A 24,323-nucleotide genomic window follows, 5' to 3' on the forward strand; every position below is an offset into this window, starting at 1 on the left:
AGTACTTCTACTTAAGTAACTTTTTCTGCGAGCACTTCCACTTCTACTCAAGTCACTTTTTGATCGAGCACTTGTACTTTTACTCAAGTAGAAATTTCGAGTACTTTATACAAGTCTGACTACCGCTTTAAGATATAATCAATCAATGGATAAGACCCATGCACTGAAGCATAACAAGTGTAATCTCTAAGTTCTGGGTGTCTCACCCTCCAGGCATCCTCCAATAACCTCCTAGTTTCATTCTGCCTTTGCAGTGAGAGATGGGAAATTCTCATCGAGTAGTCTAGATGTGGGTTCAGCCCCATATTTAAATCTCCCGCTACAATAAGCCTCCCCTCCTTGAATGTCATTGGTCTTTTCAAGGTTTTACTCATAAACGTATTTGGCTTTTTATTTGGGGAGTAAATATTTGCAAAGATACAGTATATACTCTATATCGGATAATCTTCCCTTGATAAATGAAAACCTCCCTATGGGGTCTGTTAGCTGCTCCTTCAGCGTGAACACAGTGTTCCTCTCAAATCCAATCGCCACTCCCCTTGAATGGCTTGAAATCGAGTCACCGTAGAACCACATAGGGAAGAATCAGGAAAAAGAGTTTAACCCCTGATGTATGTGTGATATGTGTTTCTTGTAAAAAGACTACTCCAGCCTCATAGTGATGCAATTCTTTAGTTATCTTATGTCTTTTACTAGAAGTGTTGAAGCCCCTAACATTACATAACACCAAATTTACCAGAACCATGGGCAACCAAGGGAGCAGCAAATACTTCCTTCCCATGAAAGAGGACCTGGAGGGAAACCCCCCCCCCCCACGAAAACCTCACCTGATTTATCCCTCCCTCACCCCATTACCTTTCCCGCAGGGGTTATCCCCTCGGAGGGCTGGACCATTGTCAAAGTCTTGTCCTATCCATACCTTCCCAGGGGGTAACCACTCTAATGCTCCGATCTACCTTCACCCACTGGACCAGTAGCCTCGCCGCCCTCTCCGTCCTCCGGCACCGCAGGAGGGAAGAAGAGGGGGGAGCGACGGAAAAGAAGCACATGAAACCACCAAACCTCCACCGGTATGAAAAATCGGAGGCCCGCATTTGATCTGTCAGGGGTTTAAGGAGTCTCCTTCTTGTCAAAGTCTCAGCTGACAAATCAGCATATAACTGTAAGTTCGCTCCATCAAAAGTAATCTCAGAGGAATTCTGGTCCTTCTTCATGATTATCAATTTTTCTTCTACATAATGAAACCTCACAATCACATCTCTTGGGCTACCTCCTGCCTGGCTTTGACATCATCCCACCCTGTGCACTTTGTCAATTTTTAAAGTTTCAGGGGGCTCCCTTCCCTAACAAGGGGTTAAAGAGGCACTGCGCTACAGTTGTCAGTATCTTCCTTCCCGTTTCTCTTGTAAGCCCTTTATTCGCACATTTTTCCTTCGGCTACGGTTCTCCTGTCACAAGTGACATTTCATATGTTCTATTGGCCCACAGCTGAGTACCGTGTGGTGGTTTGTGTTGCACCATGCTGTGCTGCAAAAAAGTACCACATTCTGTATTTATTTTTAGTGCACACCACTGCAACACAGTGCTGTGAGCCAGCCTCATAGGAAACAGGCTTTTTGCCTTGTCTTGCCTTGAGACTGTACTGGGCAATGGTGTCCGGTGCACCAAGTGTGAAAGACCTTAAAGTGGTTGTAAGCCTCAGACATGAAATTTGAAGAAAGCATATCCCTCTGTAGTGTGTACTTTTCTCTGACCAGAGCTCTAAATGTCTTTTCTGTCTGCTGCTTCATTCCTCTGCTATCAACATGAATCACTTTTGACAAGTTTTCCTGACACCAAGAGAAAAAAGGTGACAGGGGACTGTCCTGTGTGCTGTGTGAAGGGTGATATGTCTCTGCCCTCCAATCAGCTCTCAGAGCTTTCCTCACTGAGTTATACTAAGTGTAACTTCAGTTCTCCACCCCCTGTTTTCTGACAGCTTAGACGAGCTTTGTAAATTCTGGACTTTGAATGGATGTAGAGGAGAGAAGACTGCAGATAAACAGATAACACTTATGTAGAAGGATTTGCTTCATCTCTGTGTATCGCCTGAGGCCAATCACTTCTCTGGTCATATGGGAGGGTTTACAACTACTTTAAGGATTGTACAATCAGACTGTAATGTGTGTGATGAGCTATGGATCTACCAACAACTATGTAGTACAAGGGGCTGACCTGACTGCATATAAATTGATTAGATAGATTAGGTAGATCCTTATATGACATCATTTTGGTAAATCTAAGGTGAGGTACACACATTTGGTTGGTTCAGCGGGTCCTCTCTTTTTGACAGAAGCTGATCCTTGTATTGGCTTCTGTCAAACAGTCCTGCTGGAAAACCTTTATTGATCAGCTGTCTGTAGACAGTGGCTGCAGCACTGACCAGTGTATTCTGACAGCAGAGGAGTCCCTGCTGTCAAATTACAATGTCCTGGCAGGGGGATAATCCCGAAGCCCTGCCCACTCCGCATAATTAATCCCTGCCTACTTATCATCAGAGTATAGGGTTTACTCAATAAAGAGAGAATTACAGGAAATTGAAAAGGGAATTTCAAACCTAAGGCCAAAGTAGCAGAGTAAATTACCCGGGACAGGGTCCTATTGGTAGGGACTGTCCCGGCAAAAACTGGCAGCTATGCAATAGCACTGCGGGAGGCATTCCCCTATCAACACAAGCCTAGTATACATGGGTCGAACGTCAGACGGCATCGGCCAGTTCAAAAGAAACTGGCTGACATTCAGCCTGTGTATAATGGTGGAGTCGATCCAACAGAAGCTGGACGTTCGGCCGGCTTTTGTCAAAGGGGCATGACCAACAAAGGTCTGCCGACTGGCTCCCAATCAGCCCTCTCAGCCAATGGCTAAGAGCGCTGACCGAAGTGTTCTGGCGGAGGGGGTCATCCCCCTGTCAGAACACAATAGAACAGCTGGGGAGATTGCTGTACAAACGTCAGATAGTTAGTACAGTCGCTCCTCCTGAGCTGTCGTTTTTTTTTTTTTTAGTCCTGCTGGGTTGAACGAAAAAAAAAAAACTAGTTATGTGTAGTAAGCTTAACTGGGAGAATTGAGCGACCACCTGTGGTGGAAATTAAGAAAATCAAGTTATCTATGGGCTGCTTAAAGTGATTGTAAAGCTTTAATTTTTTTTTTTATTAAAATAATTAAACATTATAGTTATGTCAAAAGTATACTCAAAATCAATCGTCCCTTGGAACAGATTAAAATGGCATAAGTAGCGCAGGTAGAAAAGAGGGGAAATGACGTGAATCACACAACATGAGTCAAGTCAAGTCCTAATAAAGTCCTTAAACGTCCATCAATTCAAATCAAATGAAGATTCCAAATAAGGGGTTAAACTTCTCCAGTAATAGTCCAATACACCAAGTAGGGATCACCACAAAGTGTTAGGGTCACCACAGCTCTACACCTCCACCGATGTGATAATGAGGGGGATGGCAACTCGCCAGAAGCACTGGCCTCCCTATTTGCATAGGACAGGCAAACGGGCTGATATGTGATAGATCCCACACAGGAGTGACTGCTGCTGCTGCTGCTGGACATCCATCTCTGATGGTCTCATGTCTCCCTTTCCTCTTGGTAATTGCTCAGATGGCATACATAAAAGAACAAAAAAGGGACTGCAATTGTTTTCTTTGATGGTGACGGAAGCCATAGAACATCGGGAACATCGCCTTGTTCAGCTTCCCATACACTCGTACAATCTCCTTCCAATCTTTTCATTGTAAGATCCTTCCCTCCATTTTCTTATGGTTAGTGGAGTGAAATGGAAGTGTGTGATGGCAGTGATGAGGAAATTGGAAGGATCCGGATGGAAAATGTTTCTTCTTCAAATGAGAATCTACTGGTGTGATCCCAGAGAATGGGGGAGGGGTCCCCTTTCAAAAGAGGACCCCTCTTTGGTCAGGTTTGAGTCAGTAATTACTAAGAATTGCAGGCCTATAATACATAACGCCAGATTTCCATGCAAAAAATTGTACCGCTTTTGGTACAGAATTCCTGACATAATCATAACGCCAGGGAGGTTAAAGCAGTTGTAAACCGCTAATGTTGTAAAAAAAAAAACAAAAAACAAAAAAAAAACCTGGCAAAGACATAATGTGCTTGTATGCATACTAGCACATTATGAAATACTAACCTTGGAATGAAGCCCTCCAGTGCTGTACTGTTAATGCTGACATGTTCCCCCGGTCTTTCTTCTGGGTTTGCATGCTCCAGCTATGTGATTGGCTGGAGTCGTGATGATGTCACTTCCACGCATGTACCTGGGAGCCCTTGGTTCTGGCACAAAGCTCTGAAGTTCTGGCAAGGTATGCCGGACCTTTATAGCACATGCGCCAGTGATGTCACTGGCTGCATGCAGGGTGAATATTTCCTAAATGGTGCAAGCTTAGGAAGAATGTATTTTACCTACAGGTCAGCCTTATTATAGGAATACCTGTAGGTAAAAATGACAAGAGGTTTACTGCTGCTTTAAGGGCCAGGTCACGGCATAATTTCTGCGTTTTGGATGTGTTTCTGCATGCACGCTTTTGATGCATTCCTGTGTGTTTTTTCCCCTTTTCTTTTTCTTCATCTCAGTCAAGGACATGTGTATTCCGGTTCCTATTGATGCATTGTGCCGCCTTCCATATATAAAAAATGAAGCCTATTCTACTTTTGTTAACTGCACCGCACTGTAACGCAGCGCACTGGTGTGAACCTGGGCCGTTGGACTCCGTGTTGACCGTAAACTTTATATATAGGGCAACAAAGGTGACAAAGAAGCAGAATTGTGGTCTGCCTATGTAAACAAAGCAGACTGCTGCTCTGTCAGAGGAGAAAGAACTGATCCAGTGCTTCTATTAAGCAGGAACACAGATCTTTGCCTTCCCCAAGTCTAAGCATCTCCCCACAGTTAGCAAGCACAACTTAGGAACACATTTAACCCTTTGATTGCCCCTGATGTTAACCCCTTCCCAGCAAGTGTCATTAGTACAGTGGCAGTGCATATTTTATCACTGACCACTGAATTAGTGTCACTGGTCCCCAAAAAGTGTCAGTTAGGTGTCTGGTTTAGTATTATAGCAGTCCTGCTAAAAGTCGCTGGCCACCGCCAATCCAATTAAAACATTTTTTAACAAATACAGAAAAAAATATCCCATAGTTTGTAGACGCTATAACTTTTGCGCAAACCAATCAACATTCTAGATTGTAAGCTCTAATGAGCAGGACCCTCTGATTCCTCCTGTATTGAATTGTATTGTAACTGTATTGTCTTCCCCCACACTGTAAAGCGCTGCACAAACTGTTGGCGCTATATAAATCCTGTATAATAATAATAACAATAATAATAATAATAATAATAATATACGCTTATTGGGATTTTCTTTACCAAAAATATGTTTTTTTTTTTTTCAAACTTGTTGCTCTTTTTTTGTTTATAGCGCAAACAATTAAAAAGCTGCAGAGGTGATCAAATATCCCCAAAGTAAAGCTCTATTTGTAGGGAAAAAAGGACATGAATTTTATTTGGGTACGGTGTAGGGTTGCCACCTCATCCCTTATAAACCGAACACATATGAATTACACAGGTTCTGTGGCTGATTAGGGTGGTAATTAAACTCACTTTGTGCCTTACCTGCATCAAATTAGCCTCAGAACTAGTGATGGGCTCGGGCATTTTCGGATCGAGCCTGCCAGGAAGACTGCACTGCATATGGCCAATCATAGGCAGCGTGTGAATGTGCAGCTGCCGGACAGGAAATGCCTCACTGCCTATGATTGGCGGTGTGCAGTAAGGGCTTCCTGGTGTGCTCAATCCGAACATACCCCAGCCAATCACTACTCGGAACCTGTGTAACTTATATGGGTTTGGTTTTAACCGCTTGCCGACTGCTCACAGTATATTTACTGCGGCAGTCAGCCCCTCACAGGCAGAGCGACGTAGGTCTACGTCGGTAGCCTGTGAGGCTCTGGGGAGCGAGCGCGCGCCACCGGAGGCGCGTCCCGCTCCCGCGCGGTCACGGACCCCCCCCGCGCGTTTGACATCGGGTCCGCCGGTCACTCGGCGATCGTCGGGGGAGAGGGAGAAAGTCAGGCGGCTTGTGTAAACAAGCCGCCTGTCATTCTCCCCGGTGTAGAAACACCGATCACACGGTTCTACAATGTACAACCGTTGATCAGTGTTCCTACACCTCAAGCCACAGCCAATCACAGTAAGAATCACGCCCCTAGGGACACACACAGCCCCTCCCTCTCAAATAAAGTTAACCCCTTCACTACCAGTGTATTTTTACAGTATCAGTGCATATGTATAGCACTGATTACTGTAGAAATGTCACTGGTAACCCCAAAAGTGTCAAAAATGTCAGTCAAGGGTCTGATCTGTCCGCCGCAATGTCGCAGTACCGCAAAAAAAATTGCAGATCGCCGCCATTACGCGTTAAAAAAAAACACAACAAAAATGACAAAAATCTTTCCCTTTGTTAGTAAACGCGATAACTTTTGCGCAAACCAATCAAAATACGCTTTTTGCGATTTTTTTTACCAAACATAGGTAGCATAAAACAAATTGGCCGAAAATGTTAAAAAATTTTGATTTTTACATTTTTTTTTGGGGAGTTTCATATAAAAAAAATGTGAAAAATATTGTTATTTTTGCAAAATTGACGCTCTTTTTTTGTTTAAAGCGCAAAAAGTAAAAATCGCACAGGTGATCAAATACCACCAAAAGAAAGCTCTGTTTGTGGGAAAAAAAGGACGCCAAATTCGTTTAGGTACAGCGTCGCAGGACCGCGCAATTGTCCGTTAAAGTCACGCAGTGCCGAATCGCAAAATACCCCCTGGTTAAAGGGATGAGGTTGCAACCCTAGTACAGTGTCGCACAACTGCGCAATTGTCAGTTAAAATGATTGTAAAGTCTTGTTTTTTATTTTTGTAATAACAAACATGTTATACTCACCTCCTCTGTGCAGTTGATTTTGCACAGAGTGGCCCAGAGCTTAGCCTAGTCCATTCAGACACGGAGCTGCCGTTTGGCACCATCCGCTCTCTCTCCGCATTGGCTAACTGACTTTGATTGATAGCCGACAATGGCGCAGCGGCTGTGTCTGAGCCATTTAGGAGAGAGAGACCTGGATGGCCGAGGGATTTGTCGACATTGCTGGACAGAGATGGGGCTCAGGTAAGTATTAGGGGCTAAGTAAGTAAGTAAGTAAGTAAGTATTACCCCAGGAAGACGCCAGCTGTGACGAAACGAGTCGGACTATTCGCTTATTTATTTAGTTTATTTATCAATGTATTTGACCATTACTGTGTATTTATATTTTGTACTTTCCATGTATTGCATTTAATAATGATTATCACTCAGTGCACCTTCTTTAATATCCCAGGAATTTAATTCACATTTAGTACTTGGGACATTTTGGTTTATATATTTGCATGTAACCAAATTCACATTTGAACCTTTTTTAGGGTGACCAATTCATTATTAGTCACTAATTTTGATCACTTAGCGCAGCTTGTTTATTATTATTAAGTATTAGGGGGTGCTGGCAGGGTCGCTGATAGGGGGGGACCACCAGTCCTTCTGTAGGGGGCCCCGGCACACAGGGGGGGACTCCATCAGCACGGGGAATCAGTGCGGTCGGGCAGAGAGGCGATTTCAGAAGGAAGCCCTGTGCTGCTCTCTGCAGCAGCTGAAAGCCAGTTTCTCCCCCTCCTGCCAGCTTTTATCTGCTGCAGGGAGAGACACAGTCACAGGGCATCATTCTTTTAATTGTTTATCCGACACCAATCCCCCTCCCTGTTCTGCCTGCTTCTGATCCCCCCCCCCCTTTCACTGTGCCCCCCTCCCTTCCCTGGCCACAGCGCTGTAGGCTTCCCTGTCCTGTAGAAAAATTACAAATTGTAAAAAATAAAATAGTAATTAAACATTGTAATGAATCATTTTAAAAAACTAAAGTTGTAAAAAAAATTTACATTTAAAAAAAAAATTATAATTTTTTTTTTAAATGTAAAAAACAATTAAAAAGGGCTAATTTACACGGGTCTTCTGTTATGTTTGTGCCTGCTGATAATGATTTTAGTGTATTTTTAGTGAACATGTTGTCTTGATATATTCGGCGTGGGGGGGATGCCAGGTAGGTAGGCTGTACAGGGCCTTGTGATTTCTTACAGCAGCCCTGGGTGCTGGGGGGGGGCTGCTTCACCCAGACGGTTTTTTATCCTAATACATAGAATGCATTAAGATAAAAAATCTTTCTGACTTTACAACTCCATTAAAGTGAAGCCCCGTACACACGATCAGATTATCGAACGATCTGTCGTCTGTTTTTTGTGGCATGCTAGTCTGATGCGGAAAGTGAAGAGGTTTTTTTCATACGAATTTTCCCGCACAGCAGAATTCTACTTCAGAAGTGATGTCATGTGTTGGATTGCTCTGTATGTGTTCTTTCGTCTCTGAGCATGCCTAGTCTTGCTCTTAAGATTTTTTTCCGTCGAAATCTGTACTAATGAGATGAAAATCGGACGTTATATAATGCCCCATACACACGTGCAGATTATCTGAAGACTTTTGTCTGCAGACTTACCAAAACCATATAATATGAGGTCAAACCTAAACACTTTCAATTTGTATGCAATCCGGCAGGCCCTTGCACTACATAGAAAAGGTAAATCTGAAGACAAAAGTCTGCACGTGTGTACAGGGCATTACGGGCATTACGGACGACAAAAATTTTATAGCCTGCACATCAGGATTTTGTCAGCCGAAAAGTCGGAATCGGCTGTCAAAAGCACCATACTAACAATCCGAAAATCGGCAGATCGGTCGTCGGACGAAATTTCCCTTCAGATTTTCTTATCATGTGTATGGGCTTTACGCAGTGCCGTATTGCAAAAAATGATCTTGTCATAAAGGGGGGGGTAAACCTTCCGGGACAAAGATGGTGAAGCACTGTCCATGCGTTTTTGATGCAGCATAAAAACGCATCTGTAAAGTTGATTGTACAATCAGATTGTATAGTGTGTGGTGTCCTGTAATGTTGTCGGTAGTAAAATATTTTTTCTCTCTTTTTGTTCCAGGCTGACAGGAGTCTTCATTCTTCTGCCTTTCCCATGGAGAGCCATGACCGCGCCTGGATCTCCTCAGTGACGCCGGATTCCGGATCACCATGAGGAGCTCTCCTCCGTCTACACAGTGATGGCTCCCACCTACCGGCCTCCTCCGACCTCCGGCACCATGATTAGACTGACTGTGGTGAAATGAATCGGCGGACGGCGGCGGCTCTTCTTGTGACGCTGCGAGGAAACAACAAATAAAAACACAGCGCTGACATTATTTTTCTTACGTTGGCAATCGTTTACCTGTTGATATCGGATGGCGGCCCCCCTCGTGGATTAAGGAGTTTGGCGGGCGCTCCCGTCTTCTCGGACACACAATACCTCCAGGCGGTTTTGGACGGCAGCCACCGCCGCCTCTATATATTTTTTTTTTGTTTTGTTTTCTTTGATTAACCCTTACCAGCCAGGATGGTTACTATAATATAAGGGGAAAAAATCCACCATTGACTAACCTAAGGATTTATATTAGCCCTGTGTAAAAACTGTGGATGAATGGCATGGCTGGGGCTCCTGTGAAGCAGCCGGGGCCCATAAGTTGTCACCTCAGCAACTAGTAAAGAACAGCAGCAGCTTTTCCCCTCATCCCAGCGCGCTCCCGCGCACACACTCTGAGGAGAGATGGAGGTTGCCATGGTGAGCGCGGAAAGCTCCGGCTGCAGCAGCCACCTGCCGTACGGCTACGCGCAGGCTCGCGCCCGCGAGCGGGAGCGACTGGCCCACTCGCGCGCGGTAGCCGCTCAGCAGCAGCAGCAGCAACAGCAGGAGGGCGGGAATTCAGGGGGCGTGTCGTCCTCCTCGGGCCAAGGGAACGGGGGCGCGGGCAGCTCGAAGCGCGCGCCGCTGTCTCCTCAGTCAGAGCAGCCGCCTCAGAGGAAGAAAGTCGGAGGAGCCGGGCAGCAGCAGCACCGGCGCGCTAAGTCTTACTGGCCCCTGAGCGGCTGCAGCAGGTGGAGGAGCCGGCACCAGTCAGCGGGCAACGAATGCGGCGAAGGAGGAGACGGAGGCACGTTCCCCTCGGAGCTGGCTCCGTGCGGCTCTGAGGAGATGATGCTGAGGGAAGAAGAGGAGGAGGAGGAAGAAGAAGAAGAGGAGGAGGAGGAGGAGGGGGGCAAAAAGTTCTACCTGTGTGAGGAGGAGCAGCGGAGTGACCGGAGGAGCCCAGCTGGCGGTGGGTACCACCCAGTGTACAGCGAATTTGAGTGCTGCGAGCGGGTGGTCATCAACGTGTCAGGGCTCCGCTTCGAGACCCAGCTGAAGACCCTCTCCCAGTTCCCCGAGACCCTGCTGGGCGACGCCGAGAAACGCATGAGGTACTTCGACCCGCTCCGCAACGAGTACTTCTTCGACCGCAACCGGCCCAGCTTCGACGCCATCCTCTACTACTACCAGTCCGGGGGGAGGCTGAAGCGCCCAGTCAATGTGCCCTTCGACATCTTCTCTGAGGAGGTGAAGTTCTACGAGCTGGGCGAGGAGGCTCTGCTCAAGTACCGGGAGGACGAGGGCTTCGTCAAGGAGGAGGAGAAGAGCCTGCCGGACAACGAGTTCAAACGTCAGGTGTGGCTGCTCTTCGAGTACCCGGAGAGCTCCGGGCCGGCCCGGGGTATCGCCATCGTGTCAGTGCTCGTCATCCTCATCTCCATCGTCATCTTCTGCCTGGAGACCCTGCCTGAGTTTAGGGATGACAAGGACAACCTGCTGCCCCTGGAGGAGGACGGGGTTGGAGGGTTTGATGGGGGGGATGGTCACCACTACCACAACAGGACTCTAGGGGCTCCCGAGAGCAGCCAAACTGCCTTCAATGACCCCTTCTTCATTGTGGAGACGGTGTGCATCGTCTGGTTTTCTTTTGAGTTCGCAGTGCGGCTCTTTGCCTGCCCCAGCAAGCCGGGCTTCTTCAGGAACATCATGAACATCATTGACATCGTCTCCATCCTGCCTTACTTCATCACCCTGGGCACCGAGCTGGGCAACCAGCAGCCGCCTGCCCATAACTATCCACAGCCACAACCGGGGCAGCAGCAGCAGGCCATGTCCTTTGCCATCTTGAGGATCATCCGCCTGGTCAGGGTCTTCCGCATCTTCAAGCTTTCCAGGCACTCCAAGGGCTTGCAGATTTTGGGGCACACCCTGCGGGCCAGCATGAGGGAACTGGGGCTTCTGATCTTCTTCCTCTTCATCGGGGTCATCCTGTTCTCCAGCGCCGTGTACTTTGCTGAGGCGGATGAGCCTACCACGCACTTCCACAGCATCCCCGACGCCTTCTGGTGGGCCGTTGTGACCATGACCACGGTGGGCTACGGGGACATGAAGCCCATCACCGTGGGGGGCAAGATCGTGGGGTCACTGTGTGCCATAGCAGGGGTGTTGACGATTGCACTCCCCGTGCCTGTGATAGTCTCCAACTTCAACTATTTCTACCACAGGGAAACAGAGAATGATGAGCAGACGCAGGTGACTTCCAACGGCTCCAGCTGCCCCTACTTGCCCACTAATATCCTCAAAAAGTTAAAGAGTTCCACCTCTTCCTCTCTGCAGGACAAGTCGGAGTATCTAGAGATGGAAGAAGGGCTCAAAGAGTCTTTATGTGTCAGAGACAAGTCTAGCCAGAGCACGGGGAATGGCAACGAGACCATTAAGTATAACTGTGTGAATTTAAAGACTCTGGAAACTGATGTGTGAGATGTGTATTTTTTTTTTTTTTTCCTGGAACTTTTAAAAAGTTTATGCATTGATGAGTGCAGTGATCTAAAACCGAAATATGCAAATCTAATCAGAAAAACAAACAAAACAATAGGTTTCTGATTAGATGTGAAATATAGTGGCTTCCTCTTGTAAGAACATCCAACCTTGGGACCAGACGCAAACAGAATGATTATTCTCATACAGGAATTCTAGTGCCTGTTCTTTGGCTTTGTTTTTTAAAGCAACCCATATAAAACGCGTGCGTTAGGTGTACACGCAGCGTTGTAAAGCCTTTTATATTATATATACACATATATATAAAAAAAAAAAATACAATACAGAGCGGATCTATATGCCTTGTAGCTGCGGGGCATTTTTATTCTTTTAAAGAAAGAGAACTATGCTTAATATGTTTATTTTTGTGTGTGACTGCAGTGGATTACAGGTGCCCAGTCAACTTTAAGGTTTACTTTTTTTTTTGTCCAGATACTGTGTATTTTTTTCCATTTTTTTTTTGCTACAAATTTCCACATGACAAGGATTTTAGTCTATGATGTATTTCAGGGTGGATCACGGTAACGTCAGTTGTGGTATAAGCACTATCTCCGGTGGTGGTCATACCGTAACTTGACTGAATGTTCTTAGAAGAGGAATTTACCAACTGTGTAAACTAAATTCTTACATGTGGAGTCCACTGTAACTGTCCTTTTTTTTTTTTTTTTTTTTTTCATCATGCTTAACATATCAAAGGAAAACGGTAGACTAAAAAAAGGGTATTAAAGTATAAATATATATATATATTTTTAATAGAATGCAATTGTTTTGCACAGATAAGAACTAAGGGGCTGTTTTTAACTTGATGTGATATTTGCTCTCAAAGGTAACACAAAGGAGTTGATTTACTAAAAGCAAATGTTCACTTCACATGGGAAATTGCATTTTTCAAGGAGGATTTGCCCCAGAGCTTAGTGAATAAGGTGATGTTGTGTTGACCTCTGACTTCCAATCATGTGCAAGCAAAAGTTGTTTTTTTTCTGCTATGTGTGTTGGGTGTTCTTTATGCTGGCCATACGTGATACAATTTTCTAATTCATTTATTTATTTTTTTTTAGATTTACATTCAACTATGTAGTGCAAGAGCCTGCCTGATTGCATAAAGATTGAAAGTGTTTAGTATTTTCTAATTCATTTTTTTTTTTTTTTTAGATTTACATTCAACTATGTAGTGCAAGAACCTGCCTGATTGCATAAAGATTGAAAGTGTTTAAGTCTGTCCGCATATTATATGGTTTTGGTAAATCTAAAGGAAAATTGTATAATGTATGGCCAGCCTTACAAAGTGGGGTTTAGTGCTAGATCTGGCGCAGTTGTGTAAAGAAATCAATCAGCTTAAAGTTTTTTTTTTTTTTTTTTTTGTCTAATGCTTGACATACACTAGTCGAAAAATAGTTTAAACCCGTTTCCGAAAAACGAACACTCGGTCGTGAGTGCAAACGATAATGCCGACATGTAGTGACTGAATTTGAAACCATAAATCGCTCAATGGACATAAACGAATCAGTTTCTGGTTTGTTTTTTTGCTTCTAAGTCACATATACGTATTACCAACAGTTCAATCCTTAAGAGAAACAATAACCTTGCAATAAATCGTCCATTCAGCAGAAGTTCACCAAACTTTCCTTCCTTTTTTCAGCTTAAGAACGTCACAACCGATTTTCGATTTATGCTGCTTAACTGCCTGAATAACAAACCAACTGTCCATATGACAGATATATTTTAAACATTTTTTCATTATAAGGGGATGGGCACCATAAGGCTGGCCATACATTGTACAATTTTATTGTTGTTTCCTTTAGATTTACCATCAGGCCTGCCTGATTGCATACAAATTGAAAGTGTTTAGGTTTGACCTGTTATATGATTTTGGTAAATCTAAAGGAAAATTGTACAAGACAATTGCATAATGTATGGGTGCAAAATCTGATGCAGCTGTGCATTAAAATGAATCAGCTTCCAGATGTTTTTGTGTAAAAGCCGATATACATGATCAGAAAATCATATGGAAAATACTGCTTTCAAAGCAATCGTTCGATAAGCAATCGATAATGTGATCAGTAGTACACAACTTTCGCAAGCCGATCACGACAGATCTTCCGAAATTATCCAAAGGGAAAAACACACAAATTTTTCTCGTACACTACCAGATTGTACAATTTTCGTTAAACCAGTACAGTTTTCATCTGACAATACAATACATCACTTACAAATGTTTATTCTGTCATACAAGAATTTCCTAACTTTAGTTCATTTTTAATATGAGATTATCATGCAAAAAAACCCCCCCATAAAACGGACGAATATTCGACCGATAATCTCATTGTGTGTACCAGGCTTTAGGCTGGCCATATATTATACAATTTTCTTGTTCAATTTCCAACTATGTATTGCAAGGCTGCCTGATTCCATACAAATTAAAAGTGTTTAGGTCTGACCTTATATCATATGGTTTTGGTAAATGTAAAGGAAAATTGTATAATGTATGGATTAGATGCTGGTTGGCTACCATCCACAACTGCACCAGATTTTGCAATCTCCAGGTTTAGTAAATCCACCCCAGTAAAACTTCACCACATTCACTAAACTCTGGGGATAATTCCTTTGCAAAATGCAATTTACCTTGCTAAGTGAACAGCCTGTTTGCTTTAAAAAAAAATCAACCCAAAAGGCTTTAAAAAAATAATAATAAAAACAAGGTACTCTATATTTTTAGTAGCCATTACTGCATTTACCGTGAATATCGCGGTTTAACTGAGCCAGCGAAAATACAGCATTGGCGTGCTTTCTGACAAGCTTGGTAATTTTTTTCTCCGGTTCAGTAAAACTAGTCTTAACAAATCTGAATTCAGTACGCGACGTAAGAAATTCCTACCTATTCATTCATTTGATGATGGCTTCTACAAATAATTCATTACAAACTGCAATCTGTAAGGGCTGCCAACCCACATTAACTGCGGCTAGCGCAGCATTTACTGGGTGATACTAAGGAGTTACTTCCACATCTGCATGTCGATCGGTGATAGGGAATGCTTTTTTTGCACTACAGTCTAATCTGGATACATAATATATAAAGAGACTTCGTACTGTGAACCATTTGTGTAACTTTAAACTTTAAGGACAATCGTTACAATATGATCTCCGTAGCACCCTTTTAGATACAATGTGTTGTAAAATATTGATGCCGCTTCAAAGGAGTGTGTCTCACACATTGTAAAAGAAAACGTGCAATTCTTATGACAACTTTTTTTTTTTTATTATTATTATAAATATAGAGGCAGCAATATGTGGGATGCTAAATATTTACTGCAGAGGATTGCTTCATCTATGGGTTACTTATGCAAGGTGAAGTTAATCCTACTATTTTAGTTTATCTTAATGATTATCTATATATATTACATATATGTTTATTTTTCTGCCACATTATTGCTGCATTGTGAATGGCGGGCCTTAATATTTTAAATAGATTCATACCAAAGCCCAAACAAGTTTTACTGCAGTTTATTAGGAAACAAAGAAAATAGAAATGTGCTGGAAAGCTGCTACCTCCAACTCAACTGTTGGTTTTATTTTTTTAAAGTAGTTTGATGTAATGTAGTCAGTTGCTGATAGATCACTAAGAAATTCTTCTATCAGTAACAAACAGCTACTGCCCTTATCTTATATTATTTTCAGTATAGGATAAATGTGAGCATGTGCCTAACATTGGGGAAGGTTTACTAAAACCGGTGCACACAGAATCTTGTGCAGCTGTGCATGGTAACCAATCAGCTTCCAGGTTTTAGGGCCCTTTCACACTGCCCTGTAGCAAAGTCGCAATAAAAATGCATATGCATTTTTACTGCGATTTTTCTGCATTTCAGATGCGTTTCCTGTGCATTTTTGGGTTGCCTGCACCTGTGAAAAATATACATGTGACTCAAAAACAGAAATCGCAGTACGTTTTTACCGCAAGTTATATTTATTCTAATGGGAAGCTGTGTTTTTGGTGAGTTTTTCAAAACCGCACCAAAGGTGCAGCGTGTAGGAGTTTTCAAAATGCACCACAACTGTATTGCAGTGGTGTGAAGATTCCCATAGGATTTAAAGGGAAACATTTTTCTTGCAAGGTAAAACGTATGACTGTGAAAGGGCCCTAAGCCCCCATTCACATTGGCGTGATTTGACATGTCAAATCGCATGCCAAATTGCAGCCTATTGCCACCAAATGCACTGTTCAAATTGGTGCGACACCGAGTTTGCAGCTCTGCACCAATTTCCAAAAGTAGTTCCTGCACTTCTTTTGCCTACTTCGGGGGTGATTTCAATAGACATCTGTGCATGTACCCGCACAGATGTCTTTTAAATCGCCCCCGAACTCGCACTGAAATGCGAGTTTGAATCTCTGCAAGTTCAGCTGCACTCGCATGATTTCAAACCCACATTCAATGTGAACGTACCCTGAGGCTGTTTTGAAATCGTGGAATTTCACAGACAGCTGTGCAGGTTCCTGCGTTGTTGTTTATATAAATTGCCCCCCCAAATCGCCAAAGGTAGTACAGAAAGTACTTTTGGGAACCTGTGCGGCATCGCACTGATTAGGCTTCGACTTGACATGTCAAATCGGACCAATGTAAACGTGGGCTCATTGTTACGACTTAATTGAACAAGCTGAAGTTAGAAGCTGATTGGTTACTATGCACTGCTGCACCAGATTCTGTGTGCACTGGTTTTTGTAAATCTCCTCCTATTCTGTCTAGTTCTGGTTTACAGTTGGCGGAGTTTTATACATAATTAGGTGGTTTTATATGAAAGCCACCAGATTATTTAAACAAAAATCTCTATCCAGTTTCATTGTTCAGAGTAAACGAAGCATTCCAATATATGCAAAGTGTAATTTGGAAATATTTTCAGAACTATCAGTCCTATATTACGTCAGCAGAGCCACTTTATCCTGGAGCCATTTTTGCTACTAGGTGGGGCTGTTGCAACTTTGCAGATGTGTTGCATCGCCATCCTCCCTGGCAGTTAAAGGGTAAAATAAAATGAGGTATTTGGATCCAGAGAAATATTGTGGACATTTTTTTTATAGAGAAGCTCATGCTGCCATGTCTGCAATATGGGTTTTTATGAGCAAAATACATATCTGCATGTAATGAAAATGGTTCTCAATGTTCATCTCAATCCAACAAGCTTCTCTTTTTCACAACTGTGTGGAAACCTTTCATATTTGTGAATGCTAGTTTCTGCAAACATGCTTTTTTGTGAAATTATTCTTAATAAATTTCCATTGCTAACTAAAATTGGTGGATATTGGGTAAGTACAGCTTTTTTGTTAATTTAACAGCAGATTTCCACCGTGGTATGAATAATTTTAATTTTCAGCTTCATCTCAAAATACAATTTGTATGTGAAACAGAACTGGAGATTAATCATGAATGAGATTGTTCTCTTTTTATTTATTTATTTTTTTTAAGTGTACACTGTCATGTTGCAATCATGCATTGCAGGCAAACTAGATTACAATGGAATTAAACCAATGTCTCCAATGAAATATACTTATTGTAGTTTTGTTAATCTTCACAGTAGAGATATCATTTTAAAAAACGTAACTCAATGGAGTTGACTTACTAAAGGAGTAGTACACGTTCACTTTTAAAATAAACGTTGCCTTTCAAAGCAAATTTTCACTTAGTCTGTCTATAGCCATACAGGGGGTTGATTTACTAAATACAGATAGGGGTTGATTTACTAAAGGCAAATAGACTGCACTTTGCAAAGTTCACTTGCTCCAAAGCTTAGTAAATGAGCAGAAGCTCTGCTGACTTTCATCATCCAATCGTATGCAAGCAAAAATGCTGTTTTTTTATTTTTTTTATTTTACTTGCTCGTGATTGGGTCATCTTTGCAAAGTGAAGCTGTACCTCATTTACTAAGCTCTGAAGCAACTGCAAAGTGCACAGTCTATTTGCCTTTAGTAAATCAACCCCACAGACTGTTCACCTTTGCAAGTGTAGTTTCTCCAGAGGATAGCAAATGTGGGAGCTCTGCTGACTGCCATCATCCAATCATGTGCAAGCAAAAATGCGTTTTTTTTTTCATTTACTTTGCATGTGATTGGGTACTCTTTGCAAAGTGAAACTTTACCTCATTTACTAAGCTCTGGAGCAACTGCATTTGCCAGGTGCACAGTGTATTTGCCTTTAGTCAATCAACCCCACAAACTTCTCCCATTCGGACCATGGACTGAACAATTGAAATGTATTGGATTCCTAAATCCATGCTAAACAGACTACATGGAAGAATCTCATCTCCTGGCTATTGTATTCTGACTGCCAGCACCCACGGCTGTTAGAATACCCAAACAGATACCGAATCTGATAGAATGTAGTCACTGTTCAGATGACAAATTTCCACCCAGTTCCTTTGACGACATTTGAGCCAGGATATGCCAGCAGGGCCATCCATGGTTCAAATTTTGGCCATCTCAGCAGGAATCTAAATTTGATCCATGTATGGCAGGCTTCAGTTTAGTGAATTAGATGAAGTTTTGCTGACATCAATCATCCAATCATGTACATGAAAACATTTTTTTTTACATCTTCCTTGCATATGATTGGGCATTCTTTGCAAAGTAAATTTTCACTTTGCCTCACCTGATAATTTGCTTTGCTAAGTGAACATTTTTTAAAAGTGAACATGCTCTCCTCTTTTAGTAAATCAGGGTCAATGTTTATTTCTAATAACGGCCATAAACATTGTGGTTTTCAGGGAATTTAAACCATTTTTCTACCTACCTGTGAGTGTAAAAACAACTGACTGTACCAGGGCAACCTAACGCCAAGGTTTTGATAGAAGCTGTTGCAGGCAGGCTGCAGGAATCTGTTTAGTCATTTTTTATTTAAAGTTGAAAATTTCCTAAAAAAAAAAATTGCAGCGTGTGGCCAGAATTGGGCTTTATTTGCAGGCATATTTTGTTACATGTGTTTAGTGCGTCTGTTAAACTGATAGAAATACAGAGTAAAACTTTTTCCTTTTTAATTTTTCAGCTGCATTTTCCCATTTCTGAAAGCTGCTCTCAACTTTGGTTGCCAAAACAAGTATGTATGTTTATTGTTAAAGCAGCCATGTCTTCAAAGTACCAGTCTAGCCATAACTTTTATTTTTATTTTATATAGACAAGGGAAGAATTAGGATTTTATTGGTATCTGGGACTAAGCGATTCCTTCTCAGCTACTGACATGGTGACTCATGTACTGACCAGAGAGAAAGAGTGAGGAAACATTTACAACAGGGGCACACACTAATAAAAAGCTTCCCCCCACTCTTTTAAAATTATATCTGTGTTGCTGTTGGAGATTTTCCCCTACTTGCTGTCCGGTTAAACCATTTTACCTATGACAATTAGATAGCAGTATACTCACGACAGAGGTTCTTATCCTCTCCCACTCTACTCCCCACCCCTGCAAAAAAAAAGCACTTACTTTTTACTAGGCATTTCAATTCTAAACTATACTTAGAGAAATATGGGGCTTATGATACTGCTAGTTAAGGTTTTAGTAAATCAACCCCTATGTCTTTACTGACAAGAAACCAGTATGCATGTCAAGAAAGTCAAATATACTTAAATGGATATTTGATTCAAGCTAATTATTCTATATTGAGGCAACATAGTTAGCATGACAGCCAGGCAAGTAGCATTTTATAGAATTAGGTCAGCCAAGGCTGCCTCCTTGATTCTGTACTTCATACAAAGAATAAGTGCAGTGTCAAAGTACACTTATTCTTTTTGCTTTGATTTGGGGTTCTTTCACACAAGCCAGCCCTTTATAATGCAGTGACTGGTGTGCGGTGCGGCGTAAATCACTCTGTAACGAGCTGTTACTTTTTAAAACAAACTTTCTCTTTCGTTCATTGATGGACACAGCTCCTGATCTTCTTTACAATTGGGTTATACTGCCCCCTACAGGAATAGGACACTAGGCAGAAAAAGTCTGACCGCCTATGGGCAGTCCTCGGGGGTATACTCCTTCTCTCTGCTATAGGTACTCAGTTTTTTTCTGCCTAGCCAAGAGTAAGGACCTTGTTCCTTGCTAGGATCTCTGGTCATGGGAATTTTTTTTTTTTTAGATAGAAATTTTTCTCATGTTTTTTTCCTGCTAGACCTACAATCAACTGCCAGACTGGGCAGACTAGATCCAGTGGTAACCCCAGTCTGGCCAGCGAGCGCACACAGACCTCAGCTCCGCACTAGTTCGGCCGCGACATAGCCCCACCGGACTAGGGCTGGCCTCGCGAGGTTGCATACGACCAGGTCTTGGCCCGAGTCGCAGCGTTCCTCCTGGCCAACAACTCCCCCATTTCGATGGAGAGGAGGTTCTGTCTAGAGCGGTGTCTGCTGGATCCTGATATGGTGAGTAGCTGCCCCCCTTTCCCCCTGGAGGGTTTTGGGGTGGACATGGGCCACTCCTTGGGAACGTCGAACCCTCGGGTTCCCCTCCTTCCCGTCAGGCACCCCCCTTCATCTGTCCCCCCATCCTACCCCCCTTCTACTTATGCTGGGGCTGTGTGGATGGTCTGGTCCACCTCCTGGGGTGGGGGCAGGGCGCTGTGCTGGCGTTGGGGGGGGGGGGGTGTTGCGCCACCGGTGACCAGATGATCAGCTGTACGGGTGGCGGCTCCTGTCAGGGCCCCCCGTCCTGCCTGGGTTTGACCTTGAGGCTTAGGGATCCCTCGTGGGGCCACCATTTTCTTGTTGCCTGTGTGCTCAAGGCACGGCGGCCATGTTTGTGTAGTCTCGTGGCCATTTTGCGGTGGTTTGCCATTGAAAATAGTGGCGGCCATGACAATGAAGCCCTGTGGGCAGTGATTTTGGCAGGGGGAGCCCCTCCTCATCCCCTGGTGTTGACTCCTGGATCTTTTCACTTCCTAAACGCCGTACGTGGATGCAGATTGTCCTGGTGTCTGCAGGTGCCTGTTTCTGCAGGGTGGTTAATCTTGGTGCTTTGTGCCTGGGAACCGGGTGGTGCTGCCAGCGCGGTGGGGGTTGTCCCTTTGCATTGTTTTATGCTTTTTGTGGGGTTCCCCTGGTGACTCATGGAATCTTTTGGGCACATCTTCCCACTTGATCCCCTCTCTGAGGCTGCGGGGCCCTCTGGGTCCCAACCATCCATCAATGCACTGTTGGCGGTCCTGGAGTCCTTTGTGTTCCGGGTGTCAGTGGCGTTCGGGCAAAGGGCTAACGAAAAGCCCCCCACCTTCCCTTGCCGCATCTGTCTCAGATCCTGAATCTGCTTCGAGCGCCGCGGACGTGGGTCCCTGTTTTTATTTACAAGCCATCCAGAGCGGCAAATGTGTTTCCTTTCCCTGCCTATTGTGACAGAATTGTTGCTAAAAAGTTGGGATGACCAAAGCGTCCCCTTGGGGTCCTCAAATGATTTGCTAGGCGATACCCCTATGAGGAGTCCCTTATTAAGAAGTTGACTGTTCCACTGGTGGTGGACCCTCCAGTTTCCAGAATGAACAAGGCAACCATGATTCTGGTTGAAGAATCCCTGGCCTAAGGATCTGGCTGACAGGAAGGCGGTGGCTGTGGCCCGCAAAATGGACACTCTGGCTGGTTCGGCACTAAGGCTGGTATTCACCATTGCCCTGGTGTCGCAAACTCTGACTGAGTGGGCTAAGCTTTTACGCCCGTGACCTGGAAGGATAACAGCCCTGCCTTTGCTGAGCTGGCAGACCAGCTGGTCCAGGTTCTGCAGTTTATCTGTGATGCCTCTTTGGATGCTGTTACCCTAGTGGCTCAGCTCTCTGTTTTAGCAGTGGTCCTTCAATGTGTCTTTTGGCTCAAATGCTAGCCTGCGGACCAGACTTCTAAAAAGGCCTTGACTGCTCTCCCCCTTTCAAGGGGATCACCGGTTTGGAGCTACCTTTGATGACATCATTAAAGGTCTCACAGCGGGTAAGAGTACCTTTCTTCCGTAGGCTACTAAGGGCAAGGACCCTCGTCGTAGACGTGGGCCCTCCTTCTCGGCTCATAAGAAATTTTTTCATCCCTCAGGGTCGACTGACAAGGGCTCGAGCCTTTCAGGGCCTCCTCTGGAGGGTCCAAACGAACCTGGTCTGGCAAGCCGAGAGCGGGCTTCTCCAGACCCGCAGACAAGGCTCCTATCGGGTCCTGCTACAAGATCAAGTTTTGCTCTTGTCCCCCATCAAGGTTCCTTCCTTCCAGCTTGCGCCTGTCACTGGACCGCTTACAGGGTCTGTTTGGGGCGGTACAAGACCTGTCACTTAAATGGGTGATTGTCCTGGTTCCGACTTCGGAACGTTTTCAGGGTTTTTACCTATTTACTGTCCCCAGGAAGGAAGGCAATGTGCGTCCTATCCTGGACCTCAAGGCGCTGAACTGCTTTGTGTGGGTGCAGAAGTTCAAAATAGAGTCCATTCGCACGGTAGTGGCTTCCGTGCATGAGGGGGATTTTATTGCCTCTTTCGACATCAAGGATGCTTACCTTCACATTCCAATATGTGTCGGTCACCGGCGCTTCCTCAACTTTTTGTTGTGGGATAGGAGCATTTTTTGGTTGGTGGCGTTACCCTCTGCTCTTCGGGTCTTTACAAAAGTGTTAGCCCCGATGCTGGCATTGTTACGCCAAAGGGGGATCGCGGTACTGGGCTACTTGGAAGTCCTCCTTCTGCTCTGGGGGAAAACCAGGAAATCACTATACGAACTCTGAGGGAGTTTGGCTGGATTCTGAATTTTCAGAAGTCTGCTCTGGTTCAGTCCACGAAGCTGGACTATCTGGGTCTGACTCTGGACTCGGCCTTAGCCAGAGTGCTCCTTCCTGTGGATAAACTCCAGAAATTGCAGGCTGCAATTCGTCTCCTGCTGTTCTGTTTGCACAGTTCCACACGAGGTCCCTGCAAAAAGAGATTTTGGCCAAATGGGACAAGACTCCGCAGTCTCTGGACAATCAGATCAAGCTGAGCTGGGGAATGAGGGAGTCCCTGATATGGTGGCTTCATTCTCCGGCGCTTCGGCTGGGCAAATCCTTCCTCCCCTTGTTTTGGACAGTGGTTACCACGGATGCCAGCCTGCACAGCTGGGGAGGTGTCCTTGGCAAAAAATTCTGCTCAGGGGCTCTGGTCACTGGAATAGTCCAGACTACCGATCAATGTCTTGGAACTCAGAGCGATCAGACTGTGCCTGGACCATTGGATTGATTGTCTTTAGGAATGCCCAGTGCGCATTCAACCAGACAATGCCATCGCCGTGGCTTATGTCAATCACCAGGGGGGCACAAGGAGTTTCCTGGCGGCTCTGGAGGTAGCCGGCATTCTAAGGTGGGCAGAACGGTTCGTTCCAGCTCTCTCCATCGTACACATTCCTGGGGGTGGAAAACTGGCTGGCGGATTACCTCAGTCGGCAGGCATTGGACCAAGGGGAGTGGTTCCTTCATCCGGAGATGTTTCATCAGTTGTGTCTCTGGTGTGGGATCCCTGAGGTGGATCTGTTGACGTCTCCGCTCAACAGAAAGGTGCAAAGGTTTGTGGCTCGGTCACAGGATCCTCTAGTGGACTCCACAGATGCGTTGGTCGCTCTGTGGGATCAGTATCGTCTGATTTAGGCCTTCCCTCCTCTCCAGCTTCTGCCAAGACTTCTATGCAGGATCGAGACTGAAGGGATTCCAGTCATCTTAGTGGCTCTGGATCGGCATTGCCGGGCTTGGTACGCCTATCTGGCTGGTCGTGGACATTCCTTGAAAGCTTCCTCTCAGGGAGGATCTGCTGTTCCAAGGGCCAGTCTTCCATCCTGCTTTACAGTCGCTGGCTTTGACGGCTTGGCTGTCCAACGCCAGGTGCTGATGTATAGATGTTTGTCTGTGATTTTTAACACTTTCCAAAGCTAGGAAATCTACTTCTAGGAAGATCTACCATCGTACATGGAAGACGTACATTGCGTGGTGTGAGTCTCTTGGGGTTCATCCTTGCTTTTTCTTGGTGGCTCGGATCTTAGCCTTCCTACAATGGAGGGTTGAGCAGAAAATGACCTTGAGTACTATCAAGGGTCAGGTGTCAGCCTTACCGTTATTCTTTCAACGGGCTTGGGCCACATACTCTCTGGTGCGTACCTTTCTTCAGGAAGTTAGACACTTGGCCACTCCAGTGCGGTATCCGTTGCAGCCTTGGGACCTCAATTTAATGCTCTTAGTCCTCCAGAAGACTCCTTTTGAAAATCTTCAGGAGATTCCCCTGCTTATGCTATCCCAGAAGGTGGCTTTTTTGATGGCTAACACCTCTGAGAGCAGGGTGTCGGAATTGGCAGCGTTATCCTGTCATTCACCGAGATAAGATGGTTCTTCGTCCCTGTCCGTCGTTCCTTCCAAAGGTTGTCTATGAATTTCATTTGAATGAAGACATTGTGTTGCCTTCCCTGTGTCCCAGGC

General features: G+C 44.5%; 2 protein-coding genes and 1 long non-coding RNA gene across 3 annotated transcripts in view; 2 read left to right on the forward strand and 1 right to left on the reverse strand.

The window, feature by feature from the left end:
* The window catches only part of FSHB (follicle stimulating hormone subunit beta), a 305,255-nt gene extending 295,665 nt beyond the window's left edge, over window positions 1-9,590 (reverse strand). The window contains exon 1 of the mRNA XM_082270166.1: window positions 9,406-9,590. The gene's annotated coding sequence lies outside the window, so the exon portion shown is untranslated. The remainder of the gene's footprint in view (window positions 1-9,405) is intronic.
* Window positions 9,591-9,635: 45 nt separating this feature from the next.
* KCNA4 (potassium voltage-gated channel subfamily A member 4) lies at window positions 9,636-12,144 on the forward strand. The gene has a single exon (XM_082270208.1). The coding sequence runs from the start codon at window positions 9,781-9,783 to the stop codon at window positions 11,839-11,841; it is 2,061 nt and encodes a 686-aa protein (XP_082126334.1). The 5' UTR covers window positions 9,636-9,780; the 3' UTR covers window positions 11,842-12,144.
* Window positions 12,145-18,896: 6,752 nt separating this feature from the next.
* The window catches only part of LOC309565684, an 84,415-nt gene continuing 78,988 nt past the window's right edge, over window positions 18,897-24,323 (forward strand). Inside the window, exon 1 of the long non-coding RNA XR_014225823.1 lies at window positions 18,897-18,977. This is a non-coding gene — a long non-coding RNA (uncharacterized lncRNA). The remainder of the gene's footprint in view (window positions 18,978-24,323) is intronic.

The sequence above is a fragment of the Pelophylax lessonae genome (genome assembly GCF_965119305.1).
Source record: "Pelophylax lessonae genome assembly, chromosome: 10".
NCBI lineage: Eukaryota > Metazoa > Chordata > Amphibia > Anura > Ranidae > Pelophylax > Pelophylax lessonae.

Coding starts and splice junctions, on each gene's coding strand:
- KCNA4 (XM_082270208.1), top strand. CDS start 9,781: ATGGAGGTTGCCATGGTGAGCGCGGAAAGCTCCGGCTGCAGCAGCCAC.